The sequence below is a fragment of the Trachymyrmex cornetzi genome, unplaced genomic scaffold (assembly GCF_001594075.2).
Source record: "Trachymyrmex cornetzi isolate Tcor2-1 unplaced genomic scaffold, Tcor1.1 scaffold247, whole genome shotgun sequence".
NCBI classification, from domain to species: Eukaryota; Metazoa; Arthropoda; class Insecta; order Hymenoptera; family Formicidae; genus Trachymyrmex; species Trachymyrmex cornetzi.
This window is the reverse complement of record NW_017297134.1, coordinates 183,854-210,463: the sequence shown is the minus strand read 5'-3', so window position 1 is coordinate 210,463 and position 26,610 is coordinate 183,854. Positions and strand designations below refer to the sequence as shown.

The following is a 26,610-nucleotide window of genomic DNA, read 5'->3' as shown; positions in this document are numbered from 1 at the left end:
CTTGTGTGTCTACACATTCGATGTTCTCACGTTTTAACAGCACGGTTCATATGATCGTAGCGTAGGAAGAACGTAGCGTTTCGTCATTTCTACCTTCTCGTAAATCTATCAAGAAAACTAATAGATATGCACAAGCGTAATCACTGTTTACAATCTTCTTTATTTTTATTCTTTATTCCAGTTTTACGTTGTCGGTTTGCGTAACGCACGAGTAAACTAGTTTTGCGTGTAGAGATTAACTTGACTTAACATTTCTACGAGAAGAAGTTTTAATTCTCCTTGAGAAAAACAAGAAACTGACGATATTAATTTACAAATTTACGACGCGACGTACTTGTATTATAAGGATTTATTAGATAGTAGAACAAGGTCGGTACCGTTATCACTTTGTGTTTGCACTATATTTCAATAAATGCTAAAAATAAAACTTTGACACAATTAGAGAGTATCTTTTATCACAGATGATATAAGAGTTCTTATAATATATACTGTTTGGAAATCTTGCAGTATTATAAACTTTTTCGTAAATAAGCAAAACTAAGCGTCTCTATCGGCCACATTTTTCTAAAGAAATTCCTTTATTCTATCAATTATTAAATATTTATTGACATATCGAAAAGTATTTGCTTTTTCCAAATATACTTAATATATTTATAATTTTTATGATAATGAAAAATAATGAATGACAGTAATTGAATCTTCGCGTTATCGATCTATGTGATCTGAAGAAGTCAACGAGCTTCTATATTCTATAATAGCAACAGAAAACTACATCGTGTCTCGCTGACTAATAAACGATCGACCTTGACGTTCTTCTTCTCTTTGTACCGAGATACGCGGTGATGTTCATCAGAATCGTTAGAAGCAACAGTCCAATCATGTCCCACCAGAAATTTCCTTCATTATATCCGTATTCCGATAAAACCTCTGTTCCGTTTGACAAACAAGACAGATTACGATTGGTTGGACAATCTGAAGGAAGAGAAATTAGAATGTTACCACGAGAAAACTATTCTGATTAAACCGGAATAAAAGGTTTACAAGAAAAATGGTATTTGGATGAGACTAGACAGAATTTAATAATAATAATAATAATAATAATAATTGGATTTATTATGCGAAAAGATTAACAATTGAATTTACATGTACATATTTTCTGGTTATCATAAAATTCTGTTTAGTCTTATCAAAATCCCATTTCTGTTAGATTCTTTTGTTGCTTTAATCAGAACAATTTTTTCAATGTAATAAGACTGAGCAGTCTGGAGATATTGTTTCTCACCAATATCCTCTATCCCCGACCAGTGTACTATCGATATGGCTTCGGTGGCGTAATAAAATATGGAAGAATATTTGAAATACGCCAAGTAGCTTGGAAGAGTGCTGCGAGAGTCAACTTATTTTAATGTGCGCGATGGAATTCTATTTGTCATAATATTGACAATGGTTGTACTTACCGCAAATTGTAAAATGTACCCGCCATTAAAATGAACAACAAGTCAATCAGTAACATTATCGAGGTGATGATATCAATGTCTGCGATCCAGCTAGAGATTGCCATACCATACGCATTACCGCAGATAGCCGCTGTCGTCGTGCAGAGACAATAGAAGCAAAAGCTGAGCAACGAAAATTCGGAATGCAGCGCAAAGTACAAGGCAACCGTGAATAAAAGCGCCTTGAATATCGTCTTGGGTATCTGAAGAATCCCCACCGAAAAATTGTAATAATGTTACAAACGTGCTGCTTTTTCAGCGTATACGCGGTACGCCGCGGATAATTACCAAGGCGAGAACGGTGGCGAGGTAATAAGGTCCCGGCGCGTACACGGTGCTTTCGCGCACGTAGAGAACAAGCTCGCCAGGTAGTTCGTAAACGACGGAGTAAGCCATTGTAAAAATTACTTCAGAGATCGTCAAGTACAATGCGCCTCGAGCACTCTGCATCCCTTCTTGCGTCAACGAATTAGTGCCAGCGTAAAAAATATTTACCAAGACGATGGAAAGCTATGAAAAAGATCACACTTCTTTTTACATTATATTTGCCTTGTATTTTAAAACATTTCTTATTCCAATTACTCTGACCAAACTCAAATTAACTTATCAAGTATTATCAATGTAGACAGAATTATTGATCGTATGAGAAAAACATTAGATTAGAAATTAATTAAACGAATTACGTAGTTATAGAAATTTTACCGCAAGCAATTCTACCGGTTGAGTTAATCGCTAATTAAATTAATCGGAGTTTGGTCAAAGTCACTTCAAGTTTTCTAGCTTGTTACCACGCAAGATAACCACGCGATCCAATTGTCAAAAGCTGTTCTTCTATTCTGCAAGAATATTCTCCAGCACAACCAATAAAACTGTACGAACCATCCTGATTTTCTACAATATAGATTATTAAATTCACTTCGTGAATGTTATTTGCTAAAATTTATTTGAGAAATTTTGCTGCCATTTTGATTCAATACTTTTGACGACTAGCGTGGAAAACCGAGATGTTTTCGATCGCAGGAATCTTTGACAGTGGTGATCGTGAAAACGCTCGGCACAGCTCTATATCTGCTTGGCATGATAGAATGTTTACGTAATATTCGGACTCATCGTAGTTTGTAGGGCACCGATAATCCTGGCTATACATAAAATACGTATATCGCTGTTTTGTCGTTTGACGAATCTTAATACGAATGTCAGAATATCTGAGGAGTTTTACTTCTCAAAAAAGTCCGTGGCGTTCTTCAGAGTCCCGAAGTATACGGATCTACCATCGGCCATCAATATCACATGGCTGAATATATTGTATATCGTCATACCTGGTTGATGAATTGTGCAGAAGACCATAGTGCCTCTCGAGGCGATTAATTTCAATGACCGCACAACGTGCATTGCGGCAAAAGTGTCTAGACCTACGCTCGAATATTAATATAAATTTATTGATATAAAAATTTTTTTAATATAAATATTAATTAATTATAATATTTATATTAATATAAATAATTAAAATAATTAATGTTGATATAAATACTAATATAAATATAAATTTATTTATACAATATTTATTTATAATGATTACACTGATTAATTATCAATGTAACGATCGTGTGATTTTATTCACGACAGGCAGAATTCATATAATTCATAAAAATTATTACTGTAGATAGATCTACGAACGTGTTCGACATCGCGGTATAACTCGGAGATTAACGATCGATCAACGCGACGAGTACTCTTCTTCGCGTAAGATCATTTTGACAAATTCTTACCCCTGGTTGGCTCGTCTAAAAAAAATATCTTCGGTCTCGTCATCAATTCCGCGGCTAGCGACAAGCGCTTTCTTTCGCCGCCAGATAGTTCGGATATAGCGGTATCGATGCACTCGTACAATCCCAAATCCCGCAAAAGTTCCTCTGCTAAGAATTTTCTACGTAGCACATTACAACTATTTCCTATTTTCAAAGCGCACTAAAAGGAGTAACTTGAGACATGAAAAGTAATCCATCGCGTACGAAAATTTCTCTTACAAAAATTATTAATCAATAATTATCCGCATTAATTTATAGATTCTTATATGCATATATATGTATATATATTTTCTCGATACCATAAACGACATATGTTCTCTGGGTGTAAGCGCGGAGGGTAGAACATCAAATTGCGATATATAACTCGATATTGCTGCCATCGTTTCTCGAGAAACATCATGTCCGTCGATTTTTACTGCGCCCGAAGATAATTCAAGTCGTTTCGCCAAAGCAGCTAGGAACGTGGTTTTGCCAGCATTACTAGAGAAACAAGTTGTGTGTCCATGAATATAGCGTGAAATAATCACAAAGACGTATATATATACAAGGTATCCCATTTTAATGTCCCACCCAAAATAACTTTTTTATTTTTATAATTAATAAGAAAGTGGTTTTTTTTTATCATAAAATTTAACTTCGCAGTCATACGTTTAGTTAAAAATCACGCTCTCTTTCATCTTGCTCGTGAGATCTTAATGCATAGTTGATGAGACAATCGAAATGTTTCGATAAACAATATTTACACGCTATCATGATGATATTCCATCTGATATTCTTGTGACATGGCCTACGATGACGCACAAATTTCACCGAATTGCTGTAAAAATAGAATCTGGGAATTCTCGTTCTACACAATTCGAAACATTTCAATTGTCTCATCATACTATGTATTAAGATCTCACGAGCGAGATGAAAGAGAGCGTGTTTTTTAACTAAATCTATAACTGCGAATTTTATTTTTAAATTTATGTAACTAATGCGGGTTTATTTGTATATTTACTAAAAAATATTACCTCGATGGTCTAATGGCTTAGGACGCTCGTACGGAATACAAGAGATCCGGGTTCAAGTCCCGACCGAGGTAATATCTTTCGCAATAAATTTATTAACAGTTTTAACATATTAACATCTTTATAATATATGATGCTTGAGCATCCAATTATTAAATTGCTTGTCAATTTAATTCGCGATTGCTAGAGTATAGTTTTAATTGCGTTTATTTAATCTGGAAAAATAATTCGGCGCGCAGTTTGAAAAAGACTACAATATATATGCAAGTACATATATAGTATATATTAGTAATTCAAGATCGAATTATTTAAGCAACGAAGATCCAGCTTCGACCGTAATAGGCATTTTAAATTTCTAGTATTGATTGTGTTTCTCACATATACGGTCTAAAATAAAGATATTGTTTAGAGAAATTATATAAGATTAAAACATTAAAATAATTAGAGAAATTGTATAAGATTAAAACACACATTATTAATAACTTATTACAAATAAAATTAAATATTGGAAAGAACATAGAAAACTAATCAACGAAACCAAATCAAAGGTTACATTAAATAAATTATAAAAAATTACGTCTTCTTTACATGAAATTTTCTTATAAAGATGAAAAAAGTGGGTCAACTGAATAAAATTTTTTTTAATCTAGTTGATTATCCAGTTGACTCCACTTTTTTCATCTTTAAACGAAGAAAGTTTACTATCATGTAAAGAAGACGTAATTTTTTAATAATTTATTTAATGTAACCTTTGATCTGGTTTCGTTGATTAGTTTTCTATGTTCTTTCCAATATTTAATTTTATTTGTAATAAGTTATTAATAATGTGTGTTTTAATCTTATACAATTTCTCTAATTATTTAAATGGCTGAGGATGACTAAGTAAAGTCAAAACGTTCCATATATTAATGATTGCAAAAAAACTCTCACATCTTTTATGTTATATAGTTTATTGTCTTAATAAACTTTAATTTTATTTTTAAACCCGTGTTTGACCTATCTTCCTATCCATTAGAAAAAAATGTTTCAGCCAAAAGTTGTATGGCTTTGAGAGGGATATAAGATGATGTCATTAGTTTGACCTTGAATAGTTGCTTGAAGGTCATGTGAAAGTTACCTTCAATTTCTTAAATAGAACCCTCTACTTTTTATTGCACATTCTTGTAGATCATTTCGAGAGCTTTCCAAAACACTATAATTTAAGTTCATTTTCATTAAATACTTTGCGAGTTATACGGCTTGCAAGTTACAGCACCGCCGACATTAACATTACCCAAGGTATCCGACCGACGACTAAAACCTCTTAAATGTTGTTCAGGATCATGACCTGGATAACATTTGTCAAGATCAAGGTCATTGGAGATTGTTTCTCTTATTTTTATTTTTACGTAAAAATGAATTCTTAGCGCAAAAATGAAAATAAGAGAAACAATCTCCAATAACCTTGATCTTAACGAATGTTATTCAAGACATGATCTCGAACAACATTTAAGAGGTTTTAGTCGTCGGTCGGACACCTTGGGTAATCCTAATGCCCGGAGCTGTAAGCCTTATAACTCGAAAAGTACTGAATGAAAATTACCTTAATTATAATGTTTTAGAAAGCACTCGAAATGATCTACAAGAATATGCAATAAAGAATAAGGAGTTCCATTTAAGAAATTAAAGGTAACCTTCAAGCAACTATTCAAGTTCAAACTAATGACATCATCTTATGTTCCCCTCAAAGCCCCCATACAACTTTTATCTGAAACATTTTTTTCTCGATCAAAAATAAAAAAGTTATTTGGGGTGGGACATTAAAATGGGACACTCTGTATATGTATCGTATTTTGCCATACCTCGGTCCTAATATGGCAAACATGTTACCAGTCTCTGCATACCCGGATACTTTATACCAAAAGAAGCGTTACTAATAAATAGAGATACTATTTTTCAAACACAAAAGAAGCGTTATTAATAAATAAAGTTAATGCTACTTGTTATAAACGGATAAATCATAGATCATTGAACGATCGACGACTGATTAAATCTATAACAACTTCATTTTTCATTGTGTTTCAATATTGAAAAACAAAGAAAATTACCCCCTTTCAGTATATTCAATACTTTCACAGGTTTTCTACACAACAGCTTGCACCACAATTTTCTGGAGCACTCGTCATCTTTGGTAGGCACAGTAACGATTAAATTTTCCCAGAAAAGTTGAGAAAATTGAGAAGTTGTCTCAACCGAATCTGCTAGCTTCGCCATCTATATTATTCATGTCACGTCTTTAGAAACTTGTTGATGTCGCGAGTCTCTTGAAACTCGTCTCAAACGAGTCTCAGACAAATATCGCTATCTCCTTTCTCTATTCCTTAATATTTCTTATCGTTATCTAAAATCATATAGATGTTATAAATCAAGCAAGTAATTAGATTCTACTAATTTTGAATTGCTTTCCTATCATTCCTACGATTCTAGAAATCGTAGATGCTTTCATAGAATTCGATGTGATAAAAAGCGCGGTGCTAGATGCGGTAAATATTATGGAGGAGGAGAATATACGTCGATAATAAAATAATGATGCACACATGTATGAAGAAAAAAGGAGATTCGGTAATGTGTGTGTTCTAATATAAACAAATTTAATATAGTTAAATATTGTTTTGTAATTATATGTTTTGTATCTATATAAAAACAGTTAAAAGTAGGCAAGAATGTTGCTTATTACGGTTAGATAGCAATAGTATATTAAATGTATCATAATGCTTTGGAAATAATATGTAACGTATGTATATATGTATATATATATATATATATTTCTACAATTTTTTCTACAATAACGATACACGCCGCGTTACAAATCATATTATATAAAAGTGCAAATATGCGAACACATCGTCTGAAAGGTGAAGATCATTAATATAAAATCTGAGTTATTTACAATGTATACATGTATGTATGTGTGTATATATATATCCAGAAGATCTATATCCAGAACATTACATGTGTCTCTCCGCCTTTTTTTCGGCTCTATAGAAGCAATCTATATATTAAAGGTTATTTTTTATTTTTCACCTTGAATTTCAGTTCAAATATCGCAATGCTACTGATGAATATGTTTTAAATGCGTATTATGTAAAACGGTCTTTTTAATATTTTAATTACAATCAGCTGTCTTGTATATAACTAGCTGCGATTGTGCGAACAAAGGCACAACGTTGTCGATAATTGAATTTAATTAATAAAATAAAAGCGAAATGGAGGTATAGATAGGAAGCGCATTATTGTAAATCTAATGAGAAAACGACCAAATTTGTTTTGCTTTTTATCGAATTCGTAGTATGTATGTATATATATATGTGTATATATATATATACATATACGTGTTGAATTTAATTACTCGAGTAATAATAAATACTATTACGCTCTTTACGACACACGTACGTATAAAATTTTTAATTCTCTCTATTATGATGCTAGAAGCAGAATTGTATAAATAATAGTTATTGACATGAATTTTGACAGACAGAGAAAGCAATGTTACATATAAATTTCTAATCAAATTAATTTAACATTTAAATACAGATGTCAATCAATTAAAAAAGGATGTACATTGGTAATGTTGTCAAGGCTATTATGTTATTATTTCATGCATTTTTCCAAACTCTCCTTATACGAATATTAAAAATTTGTTTAGCTACTATCTTTAAATATAACTTTCTCATGTTGTATGTAAAAAATAATTTGGATTGATAAAATAATTTTCATACATTATACAAGATGGAGAATAAGCAGATGCTTCCTATTATAGAGAAGGGTAAGGCATTAAAAAAATTATGATTCCCATGGCATCTACGAAGACACATTGAGGTTGACGAATGGAAAATTGTGACCGAGAATTCGAACTTGTGAACGATTTGCCTATTCGTCAGCAACTGCAAGATTTTTTGGAACTTGTTGGCGATTGATTCAATGTGAATCTCTCGTTGTCCATCTGGTCTTGGACGCCATTGTCTCTTATAACCTGATCATTTTGAAGTATCTGAAATCAATATTTTACATATATTTATTAATAATAGTCATAATTATATATCAATACACGTATCATATCATAAGGTCCAAAACATTAAGTGAAGCAATAATAGCGATCGTTCAATATCCAGATGTTGATTGGTTTCATGTCGATTAATTATGCATCATAAGTCGATCATTTCTAGGGTGAAAGACGTCAACGATTAATCCGTCGTACGTCACGCATAAACAATAGACAAGCCATTGTATGATACATATTAATATCTGTCGTACTTTCGAGTTAGAATTATTTACGTATCGTATAAAGCATTTTTCAGATCTCTTAAAAATGCATTATACGATACGTAAATAATTCTAACTCAATTGCAATTTATTCCATGATAAATGCTCTGCTTTTATACACTTACTGTAATTTAATATGAAAGAAAAGTAATATGAAAAACTTACTTTGTTAACGAGAAATTTAGCTGCTTCTTCAATGTTAATGTTTTCCTTCGCCGAGGTTTCAAACCAGCCAGAGAAGTTCTTTTCTTTACAGTATTCGTCCATCTTAGTGGGCGAATTAACCAGACCTTCTTTCTGCTGATCGCATTTATTCGCCAATAGAACGCACGGTATCGGCGATCCGTCAGGAAGTTGCACTTTTGAATCTAAGTCTTGTTTCCATTTCACCACTGCATCCAGCGTTGCGCTTCTTGTCACATCGAATACTATGAATGCACCTACGGCTTCCTTGTAATAAACTCTGGTCATGTTCCCGAATCTTTCTTGACCTAAACAGACCATAAAAGATCAGAATTATAGAATTTATACAGGGTGTTCCGTGAGACTTTTACCAAGCGCTTTTTTATAGATAGATGGGACTAAACTGAGTCGAAAAGTCTTCTACCATTTTGCAATTTTCACAATGGTTAACGAAATATATTAATTACTAAAAATTGCCGAACATTGATCTTTAATAACTTTTTCACTCAAATTTTATCAACTTTACAGAAAAACAGCAAAAGATAAAAATTGTTTATTTTCTTCTCATAAAGAAGAATCTTTCTAAGAATTTTTCATCTTTCATCTTTCTAAGAATTTTTTCAGAATTTGTTATCAGTTTGTAACTTTTTAGAATATTGCATTTTCTTATTGGTAACTATTTTTAGCAACATGAGAAAATACGGTATTAAAAAATTCTGAAAAAATTCTCAGAACTTTATGAGAAGAAAATAAACAATTTTTGTCTTTTTTTCTGTAAAGTTGATAATATTTGAGTAAAAAAGTTATTAAAGACCAATATTCGACCAAATTCAATTTTTAGTAATTAATATCTCGTTAACCATTGCGAAAATTGCAAAAAGATAAAGGACTTTTCGACTCAGTTTAGTCCGCTCTATCTACAAAAAGCGTTTGGCAGAAGTCTCGCGGGACACCTTGTATAATATGCGTAATAATAACTTGGCTATTAATTAAACAATTTTAGAAGTATTTAAAATATCTAAGACATTGCTCAAGTGACGTTAGTAAATAAGAAAGGAGAAATACCAAGCATATTAGTTTATCTGTCGCACGAGTATTGTTCCATTATTAGCTTCCAAAGAGAAAAGTTAAACATTGTGTGTTACTATTGACCTGCGATATCCCATAATTGTAGTCTGATGATGGTGTGCGGATCCCAGTTGAGTACTTTGAGCGCGAAGTCGACGCCAATCGTCGCGCGATAATGTTGGGAGAAGAATTGATGTACGTATCGTTTAATGATAGATGTTTTCCCCGCCCCAAGCTCGCCGATTACTAATATTTTGTACAAATGCTCTCGTTTCTCGCTTACGCCGAGGTTTGATGCATTGTTCGACGACTGAAATAATAAAAGAATATATAATCAACATTTAAGTACAGGACATTTTCTCTAGGTTAAATAATAGTTTTTTCAAGATATTATCCAGTTGGGAAAACATTGCTTTCCATTTTCATAAGTAACGTATTAACTTGATAAATAATATAGCTAACGATTCTAAATATGTTTTTAATTCTAAGTAGGAAGAAAATGTACATGTAATCACAAATAATTTGATAATTATCATCACTTATATAGATACAGAGAGAGAGAGAGAGAGAGAGAATATAAATTAAATCATTTTTTAGAAACGCAAACACTTGCAACGGACCCCGAGCCACTTCCATTCTTTCGGTTGCACCTTCCACTTGCTGATATCGAATATTTCTAAATTTCGCCAAATTTTTAATTCCACGTCCATATTCATGCACGACCTTTTAAATGCCTGTACGCTTCTAAGAGACTGAAGTTAATTACGCCTCACGAATGATCTTGCTGCTGCAGCTCGCGTGAGCGAAATGAACTGAGAAACTTGTATGTGGGAGAATTATCCCCGAGTACAGTCGTGGGGGACTGCAGAACTATAAATACAATAATAAGCCTTTCGCGTCTTAATGAATGCATGAAGCAATCTAAATAATCGCCATTGAATTTAAAGAGTCATCAACAGTGGCAAATCATAAACCAAATTTCTATTTTGATTACATTGATGAATTTTCGAAACGAATGGATTATTTCTATTCGATTCTCCCGATTTCAATCAACTTGTTATTTATACACACATTTTTCCTCTTAAACGTAGACACGATAGAACTCGTAAAACCGCGTAATTCGAAACTCTGTAACAGACGAGGGCACAACAGATCCAAAGAGGCAGAAATACAAGCGGATCGGTATCAGAAAGGTACCGCAACGAACGCGTACCGCAGCGTGTGACTTGATTAGTCGTAGAACCTTTACTGCGTTCAATCTTCTCGCGTCCAATTTTGGAGTATCAAGTCGGTTCACGTCAACAACTTTACACGAATGTATATAAATATTGTCAATTATTCGGTACTTTCTTTAGGATTTTATAAAAGAGAAACTTAAAAATAATTTTTCAATTTTCAGTTGGCTCTTTCTCTTATCATTTCATATAGTTAAAGTTTCGCTGATTATGGCTGCAAACGCATTAATGTGGAATAAATAAGACTACTTATCGTGTTTCAAACACGACGAAGCTATATTACACAATCGTATAACATATATTTTGTCGTATTTCACAATTTAATATGAAGTTTTTGCAATAACGTGAGTCCAGATACGGTGAACGCTAGAGTCACGTTATTCTTTTCTTAATTAGTTGTTAAGAAGAAGATAATCTGACCGTAACATTCACCATATCTGAATAAACGGTATTGCAAAAACTCCCCAATATTGCTGCTCAATGTCGCAAAATGTCGAATGTGAACGGAAGACAACTCTATCACTCCGTAGAGATGTAAAAAAAAACGGTATTTTTTACTTCGGAGAAAAGTATCGAGTAAAAAGACTAGTTTTTTTTTACTGTAAATAACAAAATTTTTGACCAAATTGCATAAAATTCATGAAAAAACATATAGTTATTTCAATATAATTATTTTTGAACGACAGATATTTTATATTTAAAAACTATATAAATAAGTGATGTTATTAATACAGATAATATACTTTATAAGCATAATAGATACTATTTTGCTGCATATTTGTTATAATTGTACTCTATATTTTAATTATTTTGTATTCTATATTTTAATTATTTTGAAACAACCCAATATAATATTGATTACAGAGTAATTAGAGATTCAATGAATGTTGTCTCACTAATTTAAATTTAAAATATATATAATTACAATCACAGTGTACAGCAAAAACAGTGTCAATTAGTTTAGTAAAGTATTATTTGTATTAGTAACAGTATAGAACACTTACTTAACTTTTAAAATTGAAGTACGGTATAAAATATCATTTAAATAGTAGTGAAAGATAAGATATATTTATGGTCACCGGCATTATGCTTATATTAATCTCATTATACTATATTTTAACTTTTGTAATTATTTTTACACAGCAATCTTACGGAATGCGAAAACTAAATTCTGGAACAATAGTAATAGCGTCGAAATTATGAAATGCTAAAAAAAAATATCCGAGTAAAAAACTAAGTCAAAGCCGAACGAAAAAAATCATTATTTCCCGAGTTTTTTATCCTAAAATTCTAAAATTTTTTCGTCGTTTACATCTCTAATCGCTCCTACACGATGGATCTCACCTCAAGATCCATGGCTCCCAGCATGGGTGCCATGGTAGCGTAAAGTCTATGATAATTGCTGCTTGTATCGCTGTAATCCTCTGAAAAATCCTCCTCGTCGAGAATATTACCGAAAGTGGAGAACGTGTCAAAAGTCTTCACACTGATATGCCGCGCTTTTTTCTTTCTTTCTTCTTCCCGTTGTTGAAGAAACTCGTTGTTATTGGTGCTCGATAGATCGTCACGGGCGTCGATTACTGTCTCATTTGAGCACGTTATGTCTTTGGATCTCGAATCAAAGAAGCGTCGCTGAAATATCGCTCGTTTCTCTTCCAACAATGATAGCTTACGGCGAACGTCGACGGGCAACGATGTCGACGGTACATATTCCGAGGAATCTGAATCGTATTTCGTCTTCGCTTTGCCTTTCCTGGCCACTGGATCCTCCGCAAGCTTCGTTTTACTAGACTCCGACCATTTCGACAACGAATATGGGAGCGTCGAGATAACGCAATGCGAAGCGTTATCTTGATTAGCCTGTTGCGAATGTCGTGCAGTGTCTAAAGAAATTTGAAGATGCGTGACTTAACGAGAATACGTTTACGCTCGATTTTTTAAAATCTTAAATAGCTTTCAGCGATTACATCGTTGCTATATATATTGTTTTGCTATGATTACAAATAATCGTACAGTTCTAACAAATGCTTTATTGTGAGCAAATCGAGTATAAGATAAGATAAGCAACGAAAGTGACAAAAAAAAAAAAGAAAAAGAAGAAAATAAAATTTAGAGAGATGTACTGCGATTTTTATACCATAAATATAAAATCTAGATATATATGTATACATATTTATTAAAAATGTACACACATACCTCTAGATTTTACTTTTAAAAAATCACAAATGTAACTCCCTGAAGTTTATTTCTTAAATGAAAATGGCTAATTGTCAAGAAGCGTATATCGTGAAATCTTTCGGCTTTTGGTTTCGTGCAGAAACATTCTGTATCTGCGATCACACAAGTAGCATCCTCACCCTGTTGAACGGTTTCCGCAAAGCTCTTGATGGTCAGCGGCGGCGATTTGCGTAGCACTGCGCTGACAGTCTTGGTCGGTTTCTCGAGTACCTTTTCTGGTTTCTTAAGCTCCTCTTTTATCCCCTTTCCCTTTTCTATGACGTCATCGTCTTCTTTTTTTGTGGCGCTAATATATGTATGAACGGGTGACTCTTGCGAGGACTGGCTTTGCGAACGGCTACTGTTACCACCCTCTGGGGTACGTCGTTGCTCTTGCTGTTCCAAGGACATGCGAAATTTATTCAAGCTTAGCTTGCGTACCAGCGAGTGTGACTTCTTTTTCTTTTTCTTTAAAGTTGCGCTCGAAAGCACGTCGGTCATCAATTTCGCCTCTTTCTCGTTTTCGAGCCGTTGCGATTGCTGCTGAGATGCCTCTGAAGTGGAAAAGAATCGCGAATCAGGGAAATAGCTGCTCGAGAACTATTGTTTTTAGATATCAAAATAAATGCGTTATTTCAATTTTGTAATTAATAATTCCAATTTTGTAATTAATGTTGAAGAAAAATCAAGAAACCAGAGATTAAAAGGCTCGAAAAGTAGAAAAAAACATTTGAATCATAATAAATAACTTCGTCGCGGTTGTTATTTATCTTACAGATGAGAAGCGCAAAGTTCATCAAACACGTCATGATTAACCTTTATCATGTTGTTCTGTTTCGAAGGAGGAGGACACGTCGATTCCGCGTGTCTTCTTCTTGATTTTGAATAAGCTTCCCTCGCGGAAGCTGCTCTTGAACGCGCCGAATTTGCTCCTTTTTCGATCGTTCGCGTTGGCGTTGGAAGAAAGAATTGCGACGCTGCCACTGGTCAGAGTGTCGAGACTGGAACTGCTGTCACCCACAGTGATGTACTCGCCGGAGGTGCTGGCCACAATTGACTTCTGCTGCTGCTGCTCCTCCTCCTCCGAGGAGAACGCGACCACCGTGTCGGGCGAGCTGCCACCCTCGTTCGTGCTCTCGTTGCGATCCATAATGTTTACGAGAGGAAAGGAAAAGGTGGAAAATCCGCGTCAAAATATAAAAAAATGGAACGGTGGAATAAATGGACGGATGGACGGATGGATGAATAGAGGAAAGGGATGATGAGTCGAGGAACCAATTTTTTATTTCGCTGTACGAACCTTTTCCGTCTCACTTTGCTCGTAGAATATTATTTGGCTTCCCAGCCAAGAGCGCTGAGAAACCTTAAAATTTCACACCAGATTCGATCAGCCTCGAAGGGATAATTCATTTAACCCTCTTCTCTTTTTCTTTGCACGCACACAAGTTTTCTTTTCGCAAACGAGTGTAACGACTGAGGAGAAAACTGAGAGCCGAAAAATAACTTTGGCCGATAACGATCTCGGAGGGGTTTCTTAACTTGGTAACTGCTAATTGTCTATCGAGGAAAGGTGCAATAGCATTCAGGTCTATAGAATTGAAAGGATGGACGGGTTCGCAGGCTAGTTTGTTCTTTTTGTGCTTTTGTAAGATGGACAAGCATTTCTGGATTGATAAATAACGTAAATAAAGGAAAGGATATTAGACAATTTCAGAAAATTCGGGACCGTAGCACAATTATTTCGCACAATCATTGAATAAACAGTATTCCTCCAGAAATTTTCACAATGCACTATATATTGACACGCAGAAACCATCTCATAAAACACTAATCAAATTTCAAAAAGCATAATATTCGTAGTCAATGATAATGCGAATGAAGAAAGATGAATAATATTAAATAAAAAAATTAGCAAATTATATGACTGCAGAAACTGCAGACTCAACGGCGTCTTAAACTGCACTAGATGTTGATATAAAAATATGAGAGGCTAATGGGGGTGGGGCATGCAAGTATCTCCCACTACGTCAGTCGGCTATGTACTCATATTCTTTTCAGCATGAAGAATACACATGTATGTTTGTGCGTGTGTAAACCGTGTGTATACCTTTGCAATGATTCTATTTTTAAATATCAATATAATAATATAAGAAAAAGAGCGGAGCACCACAGGGTTGGTTACGGGGTCATTGATTGTTTTAACAAAATCTAGAATGTTTAAATTAATACTACTGGTACAATACAACTGTTACTTCGTTGCTCGTACTTTTTATCTAAGTGGCAGTGATTAAATTCCATTCTATCAAAAAGCATCGATCATTAATGATTTTCGTAGTGCAATAGTAACTTTTTAACCGTATAAAAATGTTTCAATATTGTTTTTGTAGTAGAACATAGATGTATGAAGATAAGATGCAAGTTTTTACGCATCTTTTCTCATCTTACTACGTTACAAATAATAATCTAACATTTATTTTTTATCGTTTTCTATTAAATGTATAATTGGAGTACCATGGACATAAAATATTTATGATGAAACGGAATAATACAGAAAGTATATGTAATGAAAAGGGCAGTTTATACTTCTGAGGAATTAATTTTATTTTATTGTAATAAATTTTTTATCTTATATTGTATATTAATGGTTATTTATTTGCTTTCTTCTAATTTTCTATTGTATTATTTAATAATTATTAATTGTAATTATATTTTATTGTATTAGTAACTATGCTAAGAATGTGTAAGTTAATTGAAAATACTTTTCAGTTTTCGTCACCGTTATTTCTTGCATAATTCTACTATTTTATGTGTGACTTACGGTATCTCGGGTATGGGGCACCTTTAAGTCATTTCTTAAAAAATATATCTTTATTTTTTTCTTAAAAACTAATAAATACTAAATATACTTATTAAATTTTAAAATATGTATTATACTTTAATTATTATTAAAAAAAAATGATACAACAATTTTTATATTTAGATGTATTTTTAAGAGTTTTAATTTTTGTGACTCATAGTGCCCCGCAGTTTACTCTATATTGTTTTTGGATTCATGTGAATCCTATCGATGAGTGTGTGACTTCCTCGACTCCGTGTAGACTATATTGCGCGCAATATAGACGCCTTATATTATATCAAGTCCACTAGGATTCGATTGATAAACGCAAATAACGCAAATGTAAACGAGTTATTTGAAATATTATATGTTGCATAACGAAATGGTACCCACGAGTTTGATCATCTTTTACGAGTCCATCAAAAATATTCAAATTTTCGGTCGGTCGTTCAAGAGCATTTAAAACTTCTAGTTTTACGCGCGCACACCGGTATGCCGATATATCGAATAAAATCTAATTACTCGCGGTACTTCGATCCGAAAAGTTGGAGATCGTCTGTTTCCGATTCTAATTTCGGATTTTAATGCGACGTGATGTGCGTTGCAATAATTTATAAAGCATTCGATAGAATTCGCGTGTCTCACAGCTTGTGAGTCACAGGCGCTCTCTATTTGATGCTTTGATTAAGCCAGTCTTTATGCCGTTATTCTAACAATTAATTAGCGGTGATGGATCAGCCGCTGATAAGGAAATAATGGGATAATGTGGCTCTAATGCGAAGATTAGAGCAAATCTTTTCAGTTTATATAATCTTAATTAGCTGCGCGTGATTAGGCGTGCATTGTCAATTCATTTATTTTTCTTTTGCGCCGTATGCTATGCATCTCGATATTACTTAATTACTTAATTACTACGTTAATCTTATAAAAAATGATGATTACAACAACAGATGTTCAAGCTTCATTATTTTTTATTTTTTAACAGATATTACAATATACAAGACATAAAACTATATTCAGAATCTAAATTAATTATTATTAATATAACAATAAAATTAATTTTAATTTATTATTATTATTATCTGAATTTCAGACCAGTTATATTTTACTCGTATCGAATTTGCTGCAATAATAACTTTACATTAGAGCTCATCTGCTTGTGTGTGTGTGTGTGTGTGTTAAATGCGCGCTCGTGCATTAAATAAATATTAAATTAAGGAAATCATTAACAGTTAATGTCTAACGAATGAATGTGTTTACAATATAAAGATTTTGAACAATTTCGAAAATACGATGAAGATCGTTAAGCGATTTCTCAATCGTGACGTTGATTTCTAGATCAACGTCGAGCATATTATAGTTATTCTACCGAGTCTTACTTATATTATTACATTGTTCACATATATGCACAATGAACGCGGATCAGTTTCTTTCTATAGAAAGTGCGTACAAAGAAATACATGTAGTCGTGGCAAGACTTACAAACCGACGGTATAGAATGACACGCAGGGGAGAGAAGTTGCAGGACGTGTTGACCAACAATCTCAGGTATTCATGACGCCCTTATACTCGTAACAGACTTATATAAACGTGCGATTATAAAAACACAGACCCTTATAAAAGAAAAAAAAAACCAGAAAATGAAGGGACACTTGGAGAAAGAAAATCTTGTCAATTCTCTTCCTTAAGGTTACAGTTATTTTTCTACATAATTTCCACATTGATATCTATACACTTGATATGCTTAACCTGCAGTATTTGAGTTCAATGCTCAATTTCACATGGATAACAAAACAAAAAGTTATATAACTATAAGATTTAAGTTATGAATTTAAGTTATAGACCACCCAACATTAAATGATTTTCATCTTAGAAATAACTGTAAATTCTGATAAAATCAAATAAACAAAGTTTGATCCTTTTTTCTAAAAGGTCCCTTTACTTTTTGACTTTCTTCTATATCGCAAATCTTTCGCAGTATCAAATAAAAAAATGAAACAGACATAGGTAAAAATTGAAAGATATAAATCAAGGATATTGTTCATATAAGAGAAATAAAGTTTTTTCTGTAGCACGCATGCACACGATTCGTGCAAAGAATGCTAGCAGGAAGAAGCCACTTCCCATCAACGTAACGTATTACGTCAGGGGTAAAATCGACGTTCCGGTAGTTTGTGGCGAATTATACCTCTAATCTAATTGTAACGTCCTATACACAACCAAAGACAGATCTCATTGCGATAATAGCGTTCCAGGCAAGTAAGTAAGTCGGTGAAAGTATCTCTCAATAACTATACGGTGGAGGAACTTACGGTGGAGAAAAGATGTATCTGACACAACGAGGGCAACGTTTTCGTGAGAAATCGCGTTACGATGCGGTTGTTGAGGTGTCCACAAGTCGCACAGTCGACAGTGTGAGAGGGGTTTTAAATAAACGCGATTTAACAACCGGTTCACGCGGATCTTGAAACGCAAGTAAAATTTACACGACTCGCACGTGGCACGAGGAGAAATCAGACCCACCTTTCTCACGGCTCTAGCTGCCTTCTGTTTGCAATTCTCGCTGAAATTCATGTTAAGATCGAGGTACAGATGATTATTGTTTATCAAAAGCGCGGGCGGCTCCATCGGCGGTGGATTCGCTTCCTTTTTATGCCTCAAACGCCTCTCGGTTCTTTCCTGCCTCGTGCGCAGCACAAGCACCACATTTCGGTCCAGCATATTTAAAATGCAATCCAACCAATCTCTCAACCGGAGAGTGTGTCCCACAGATTTATTTACCCTTTCGTAACACACGCACGACGTCCGATTGGATTTTTCGTGACACTGCACCACGAATCTTAGCCACTGCGTAGCCAACTATTACGACACAATAATATTTCTGAGACCATTTCGGAAAAGAAATGGCAGCAAAAGAAAAGACTACTAGACACGATGCAAAACGTCTTTCGCTATCGCGGCGACATATCTATATGTGTCGTGCCCCAATTTGTAATCGTAAAGATAATTATACGATCTCTAGTTTTCGCGCTTCTTCTATTTTTTTTTCCGCTACTTTAACGAAACGTCGGAAACTTCTCGTGATTTCGTGATGATGCAACGCGATTGAGTAGGAATTTATGAATCGTGGCCGTAAGGGAACGATCGTAACGGACAATGTGCGCCAGATGAGTGCAAAGTCCCAGCATTTATTGGTTCGGATTAGCCCGAACGTTATCGTCTGCCATGTTATCGCCAGAGCGAGCGAGGCGCCTACAAAAAAGTGCTAGGCGCCTCGCAAGCGTGATCGTTTTTCGATACACATACTCGTATACGAACTGAAGTAAAGGGGAGGAAAAGAAGAAGACGTCACGAAGAAGATGACGAAGAGAACTGCGACAGGCGATTGGACCATAGTTCACAGAGTTTATCGACCTCCAAAAATCTACGCATCTGAATTATAAATAACATGCAAGTGCATAAACAAAAATAGCCTAATAAGAGTCAGCGCAGATAAAAGTAAGCTAATGAGAGTCGGTGCAAATAAAAGTATAGGCTAACGAGAGTCGGTGCAGATTATTACGAAATAATTTAATACTCTGCAGTTGGAACGATGTCTTTCTTATTTGAACGTTTCGACTCCCTTTGGAATCCTCCTCAGCGATATAAGTACAAAAGCATTCCTGACTCTCATTAGCCTACTTTGATTTATTTGTATATCATTTAGAATTTAAGAGTCCGTTTGTAATTATCATTGATCTGAATTATATTGATCCGTGTAAAAAAACGACGTGTTGCACTTAATATCTGCCTGCATTAGTCCGTATACTGAGATCCAAATACGGAAACAATTCTGAAATTATTGTTCCGCCGAACCGATGATCAATACCAAAGGGCTTGCGCTATTTCTCGTTTTATTTATTCTCGTTTAACAAACAATTTACGGTCTACCACTACCATACGGGTAGTGAGGAAAACACCGCGTTGTTTACGCGTTATCGATCCCGCTGCATTGCGTCAGGTGGACCGCGTGCTAAACATCGTTTAGACGAATAAGAAAATTTATTCAACTCTTCTGTTACACGACACGCTTAATCGGATTTAATAACATCGGCAGTTATGAAATTGGCTAATCATAGTTGCTACATGGAAGAATGGAACGACTGTGATTGGCCAGTTTCATAACTACGATGTTATTAAACCCGATTAAGGGTGGCGTATAAATGTAGCCTATTAAAGTCAGTGAATGGGTGAAAAAATTAATAATAATAATCACGGTCGCGCGTTATCGCTGCTGTCAGTCAGTTTACTAGAGATTACACCAAGTTTCGTCATCTTACCGAGAAACCGAAATTACGTCAATCGGGATTATTTTCGTATTATTCTAAAAGCAGAAGGAGAAAGCGCGAGAGGTCGAAATAACAGCGCAGAGAAGAACTCATGCTTGTATATACGTACATACCCCGATTACAATCGACGTGAAACAACCCTGGGATACACTCGTGGTTCCGCGGTTTTATCGCCCGTATTTTTTCCCGCCATGAAGCCTCATAATCGAGTTACACCGATGCGATCCCGTGACACGATTACGTATTCGCCTCGATCGGTGCGTCCTTCGACAGCTTTTTCTTCGACACATCGAAGGGAGAAATATAATACATCGCGAATGGTATTGCAGTTTACCACATTACGTATCGCAACAATGTAATTAAATATACACGTATTGTATATTACAAGAAAATGCTCTACTATTTTCACATTCGACGATTATTCTTAATTATGCGCGACGCGTGGAGATGAACCAATTCGATATCGATTGCCATAAATAAACGTGGAAACGTTGCGAAAACGCGGAGGAAAGAATGAAATGATGTCAAGTGGTATCTATTCCGGAATAGATGGAAAATCGTACGTTACACCAGCCAGAATTAGAAACATAACAATCCCTATCCATTTAGACAAGTACAAATGAATGCAATATGATAACTGATTATGAGAATGAGATAAACATTATACAATGCTTCGCGCGCTTCCTTGATTGACGTTAAGAGGCAGATTGCAATTGTTTTGAATGAGAGAGCTACATGCGTAGTTTTGACATGAGTGAATATTCGCAGTAAATACATTTCATGTTGACTAACGATTAAGAAACAGATCATTTGATTTATGTCTATTAATTCAGTATAAAAGAGAGAAGAATTTAAGAATTAAAAGATTACTTGTTTGTGTGAGATCGATGTTTATTTCAGAAGAAATAGAGATATACGCGAACTGAAAAAAGTCAAGGAATTAAATTTACAAGAACGATTGGATTGTTCACTCTCTCACTATCGTGATATTATTAATTTTTATTATCAACAAATATAAATACGGCAATAACAGCTGTCCAAAAAAAAAAAAAAACGTGATGCATCCGTAACGTGGTACGTCACAATATCCCATGTGTGACAATAATTAATAAAATGATTTACATTCATTAAGTAGCCAATTGAATTTTTCCATTTTTTTCCATAACACAGGATTGGTAAACAATCATACAATCACACAATACACGCGCACGCACATACACTGTTTTAAATAAAAATATAAAAGTAAATCACGAGTATGGATTATATTATAATTATTTTCATTTTTTCAACAAGATCGCGGTGCCAATTCAATAAATAATATTAAATATATTACATAATAATCTTATTGTGCAATAAACAACGCCTACTACTTGGTCTGAACTATAGATATTTAGTTTTAATATAAAGAATCTTTTCTTTCTATCTCAATAATTGTTAATTTCGAGAATCAGCGTGACCTTTCACCGCTACGTTTTGTAGACACGATATGGATAAAAATCGTCGCCACGCACTTTCCATGGCTAATTAGATAAAAATTTGTTGAAAAAAAGGAGCCGATATTACCAGGCAAAAATGTATGATCCGAAACGTGAAAGACTAATAAAACTAGATACCAAAAAAAAAAGGAGCTTCCTAAAGAACGTAATCAAAAAGTTATTATTTTTTGTTGCAATTAAAAGTAATCGGTTATTTATAAGTAATATATATATCGAGAGGATGAAAAATTCTTTCTTTTAACTCATAATGACGAAGTATTTAATTAAATGTTACGCAGTCAGAGAGAATTGCATAAATCGCCAAATGCGCTTATTGGGATTATCAGAGAATTACAATAAGCGTTTTATTCAAACGGCATATTTGCTATCATGATGCACGGTAAATCGAGCTTACCAGAACACTGAATGGGACAAAATAATTGCTAATTAAGACTAACTCACACTATTCTAATAAAATGCAGCTTGTTTAAATATTAAAATTGAGGCTGTGTTCCAAAATTTACTGCCAGTACTAAAAATCTATAGTGCACGTGACGTAAATTATGAATTTTCAGTATTTTGGCAGTAAATTTTGAAACACAGCTTAAGCTATAGCAACATAAATGGCGTTATCTATCAAATGTGGCTTATCAGAAAAGTGACATTTACCGTTAAAAAAATAAAATAAAACTTGTCATTTTAGAGCTAATCTGCATCTGAAAAGTGATTTGAGGATTCAAAAATAATTAATACATCCGATAAAAACATACATACCTATAATCAATTAAAAATAAGTAGAAATAAGATATATAGTATCTATCGGTCATATTGAGATATCGATTTTATCGGAATGGAAAATATTCTTAATCCAAGATATCAAGATAAATCTACGAATACGTGAGACGCAACAATACGCCACGAGAACGCAGTAGTGAATCAAGTTCGATATTAAAAAGACGATAACGATAAGCGACAATATATTGATAAAATATTTGTTAAGCTTGTTTTCTCAATAGACATCTTAATGATTCATTCAGAAGCTGCGTCGATATCGCGTAGTTTTTAATGCAAAAGCACAGCGCGATAAATAAAATTTTTACATAAAATCGAAATAAAACTGCATTTGAAAATTTTCATATTTCAGCATTTAGTATTATCGTGTTATACTGCGTGTGAAAAGTATCCTGATCGATGTTATTTTTGTTGTAAAAAAAAAAAACGAAAAGGTGCAGATCAATGTCGGAAACGTTCGGCAAAGATGCCTCAGTTGCACGTAGCGTGTTTTGCAGTTCATATATATAGAAAGTATCTTACATTTTATATGCGCAGTTTTACGATCAACTCCTGCATTTCGTAGACATGTGGTCACCTTTGTCGATACGTGAAACGGTTTCCCCCGACTACATCGCGACTTTTCGTGGCAAAATAACCACGCCAAAATGTTGTATGCTTCTCAAGAATAAGGAGTAAATATACACGGAGAGAATTTTTTCTTAGAGTTTACCCTGAAAATATGATAGTCGTGGGACACAACATTGTGTGTATTTTGAAAAATTTGAATGTAAATCTCTCTTATTCATTAATAAAACTACAATAAAGTGTAAAATAAGTTTGAAGTTTGATTAATTTTACTGAAGTGTGTGCATGGTAAAATCTTTAAAATATTGTATTGTACCACAACTACCATATTTTCAGGCTAAATCTTAAAAGAAAATTCTCTCCGTGTATAAATTAAATACAAAGAATAATAATGGACAAGTTTTTATGTCATTTATAAATAATTCTAAATTTAATTAAAAGATAAGCACTATTTTCTCTTTTAATGCACACTAAAAAAACATTTTTGAATAAATATTTGTTTAAACAGTATTAATTTTATGTATTTATTAAATGTGAACACATATTTACATTCAATGCAAGTATCATTCGATCTATTTCCCTGGCGGAAAAATTTTACGAAAATCTACATAGATTGAGACAAGATCTTAGAAATTCTTAATTTTTCATAGATATTCGTAGTGAAACGTAAAGTGGCGTTGTTTGTTTGAAAAACCAAGAAATCTCCTTCGCCCCATCAAACAACGATACTTCGACACTGCGTGTGTCCCCCACTACGAATATCAACGAAAAACTAGGAATTTCTAAGACAAACAAGCCTCACTCTACATCCTACTATACAAATATCTAGGAAAATTTAAGAATTTCTCGAATCTTGTCTCAATCCATGTAGTTTTTCTGTACTTTTTCGTAAACATTTATTTTTTTTGCCAGGGCTTTTTTTATTGAGTAAACATTTATTTATTGTAAGTAAATGTCAAGTTACTAGTATCGTAAAAAAATATATATGCATTAAAATTTAGTAAATTTTTTCCCATTACTTAATAAAAGATTGGTATCTCACACATTATTATAGAAATAACTTTATTAAAACTGAAAAGTAATATGTTAATAAGGGTAATGAAGAGATTTAATATTTCACGATGATCGATGGAGACCATGTCTCTGAAGGGCAGCATGATGCAGTTTCTTACGTGGCATATTTTTAGAAATAATTCGATCGGACATCTATCCTCAGCATTCATAAAATAACCACAAATCCAATCTAATATAGGTCATATCATAAGATATACGAAACTCTCAACCGTTCGCAGGTTGAGTTCAATTTGAGAATCGTGTAGAAAAATGCGCGTGAGAAGATAGGATGACGGAAAAAAGACATCAATCTTTGATTATTTAACTATGTTATTATTTAACTACAGTATGCAAAGTTTGATTGCAAAGAAAAGGACACTCATTTTAATGCTCGTAAAAAAGCGCTAAATTAAATTAATAATTAAATGATTAATTAGTTAATATGATCATTTCTATATATTATTAAATAGCATATATAATTAAATACATAATTAATCTAACATATATATATATATATTACCTGTATTAAACTATACATGTATAATTATATGTATAATATATAATTAACCGTAAAATAATTTTCATAAAGATAAAGCGGTGAACGCAATTAATGCGCTTCTTCACAAAATTCAAAAGAACTCGCACAGATTCATGTTTTATTTTTCATATGCAACGATCACTATCGAATCCTGATATCATTATACCTCGACAGTTTGGAAGTCAATCCGTCGATAGATTAGATAAATCGAAGTCTTACCGAGATTATCGGAAGGACGTGTTGACCACGATATTAAAGTTATCTTGACAAAATTTTCCCACGAGTGAGGATTTTCATATCTTCTGAGAACAGTTTAAAGTATGATAATTAAAATACGTGTCGATTGCAGTTAAGCGATGCAATGGAATTTTTGTATCACTTTCATTCCGCCGAAACGAGAGAATGTGATTGCGTATATTCAATACTGATTATTCGAGAGCTTAATTGAGCCTCTGAAGGAAAATTACCCGGACTGGATAAAGAATACATTTAATTCAATTATCGTGTGACACATCTATGTGCTTCTATCGAAGATATTGACACATCGTCAAGATAACTTTAATCGGAAGGAACTTTATCGCTTAATGCATACAATTGAAGAATTATTGAACGTAGATGCGTCCGAATAAATATAAAAGGTGGTATTTTAATAAAAATTTGGTATACCGATGGGATTGGTAATATCATTTCTACCATAGATAAAAACTAGCAGAGAACTTTTCGCATTCGAATTGCATTTCACCCAATCGCAGCTGTTTTCGAACCGATAATAATTTTACTATGAAATATAAAATTTTTACCGCATCTCGAACATTCGTCTCATAATCTCTCCGTATGATGTGCAGTTTCTATCTAATCGAACGAAAAGACGGACAGAAAAAAAAACAAAAAAAAAAGATACGGATTATTTAAAGTGTACAGTCTCGCAAGAATTCGCGTAGATATTCGCACATGTGGTCAACCGGCCTGAACCCCGGCCTCTCGATGCGGATGAATATTTACGAATACCGGACCACCGAGGGAGTTTCGATGAAATTCCGTTTTGGGGTCGCAGAAGAGTCCTCCGTGACCCAGACGGACGGCGCGGCGCCACATTTCGCGACGTGCGATCCGATCGTTCAAAATCGGCGCGCCTAGCAGACGGCGGACGGCGCCGGTACGCGCGATATTTCGTACGCGCGAAAAAATGAGGGGGAAGAAAACAGTCGAGTCGAGGTCGACACTCACCATTTGGGGGGTGGGACGGTTCTGTCGAGATCCCTGATATTCCTGCAGCTGAACGGTCTGGTATCGTCGCTTCTTCTTCAGATGTGAGCGTGAACGTCTCACGGCTGTTATCACCACAGCTGGGCCCATCCGGCCATCTTGCCATATATCACAACGTGTACTACGTCGCGCTGGCGTATTACGCGGCCGTCGCGTCGTCGAGTCGAGTCCCCCCATCGGCCCCATCACCCTCTTTTTCGTCACGACGGCGATTGCGTAACGTAACGTTCGTATTCTCCTTATCGCTCCCGCCGATTGTCGTGCTTTCTCTTTTTCTCTCACTCCTCCTGACTCCTCTTATCCGACGAGTCACCTTGTTTAAATGAGATTAAAGTTCATGTTGTGATCGCGGATGACGCTACTGCACGGGAGAATGCAAATGAAGAATCCTGAAATCCGTGACTTTGAATAATTTAACAATGACTAATCGCTTGAT

The 26,610-nt window shown here is 34.2% G+C and overlaps 2 protein-coding genes across 5 annotated transcripts; both read right to left on the bottom strand.

Moving 5' to 3' along the window:
* Nucleotides 1-787: 787 nt before the first annotated feature.
* Nucleotides 788-6,589, bottom strand: LOC108761307 (protein brown). Its single transcript, XM_018507766.1, has 11 exons — nucleotides 6,402-6,589; nucleotides 6,156-6,204; nucleotides 3,604-3,784; nucleotides 3,266-3,464; nucleotides 2,716-2,908; nucleotides 2,474-2,635; nucleotides 2,285-2,387; nucleotides 1,785-2,006; nucleotides 1,458-1,699; nucleotides 1,283-1,383; nucleotides 788-972 (listed from the first exon to the last, which is right to left on the bottom strand). Exons 1-11 carry the CDS (start codon nucleotides 6,565-6,567, stop codon nucleotides 788-790), a joined length of 1,803 nt encoding a protein of 600 aa, XP_018363268.1. The 5' UTR covers nucleotides 6,568-6,589.
* A 1,417-nt stretch (nucleotides 6,590-8,006) lies between these two features.
* Nucleotides 8,007-26,291, bottom strand: Rab32 (RAS oncogene family member Rab32). Of its 4 annotated transcripts, XM_018507719.1 has the most exons (6): nucleotides 14,136-14,776; nucleotides 13,460-13,873; nucleotides 12,447-12,985; nucleotides 9,952-10,177; nucleotides 8,782-9,107; nucleotides 8,007-8,344 (listed from the first exon to the last, which is right to left on the bottom strand). In XM_018507719.1, exons 1-6 carry the CDS (start codon nucleotides 14,467-14,469, stop codon nucleotides 8,231-8,233), a joined length of 1,953 nt encoding a protein of 650 aa, XP_018363221.1. In that variant the 5' UTR covers nucleotides 14,470-14,776; the 3' UTR covers nucleotides 8,007-8,230. The 4 variants fall into 4 exon arrangements, with proteins under 4 accessions (XP_018363221.1, XP_018363222.1, XP_018363223.1 ...); XM_018507720.1 differs by lacking the exons at nucleotides 12,447-12,985; nucleotides 13,460-13,873; nucleotides 14,136-14,776 and adding an exon at nucleotides 18,679-19,323 and having other exon boundaries at nucleotides 8,014-8,344; XM_018507721.1 differs by lacking the exons at nucleotides 12,447-12,985; nucleotides 13,460-13,873; nucleotides 14,136-14,776 and adding an exon at nucleotides 26,136-26,291 and having other exon boundaries at nucleotides 8,015-8,344.
* Nucleotides 26,292-26,610: the final 319 nt, after the last annotated feature.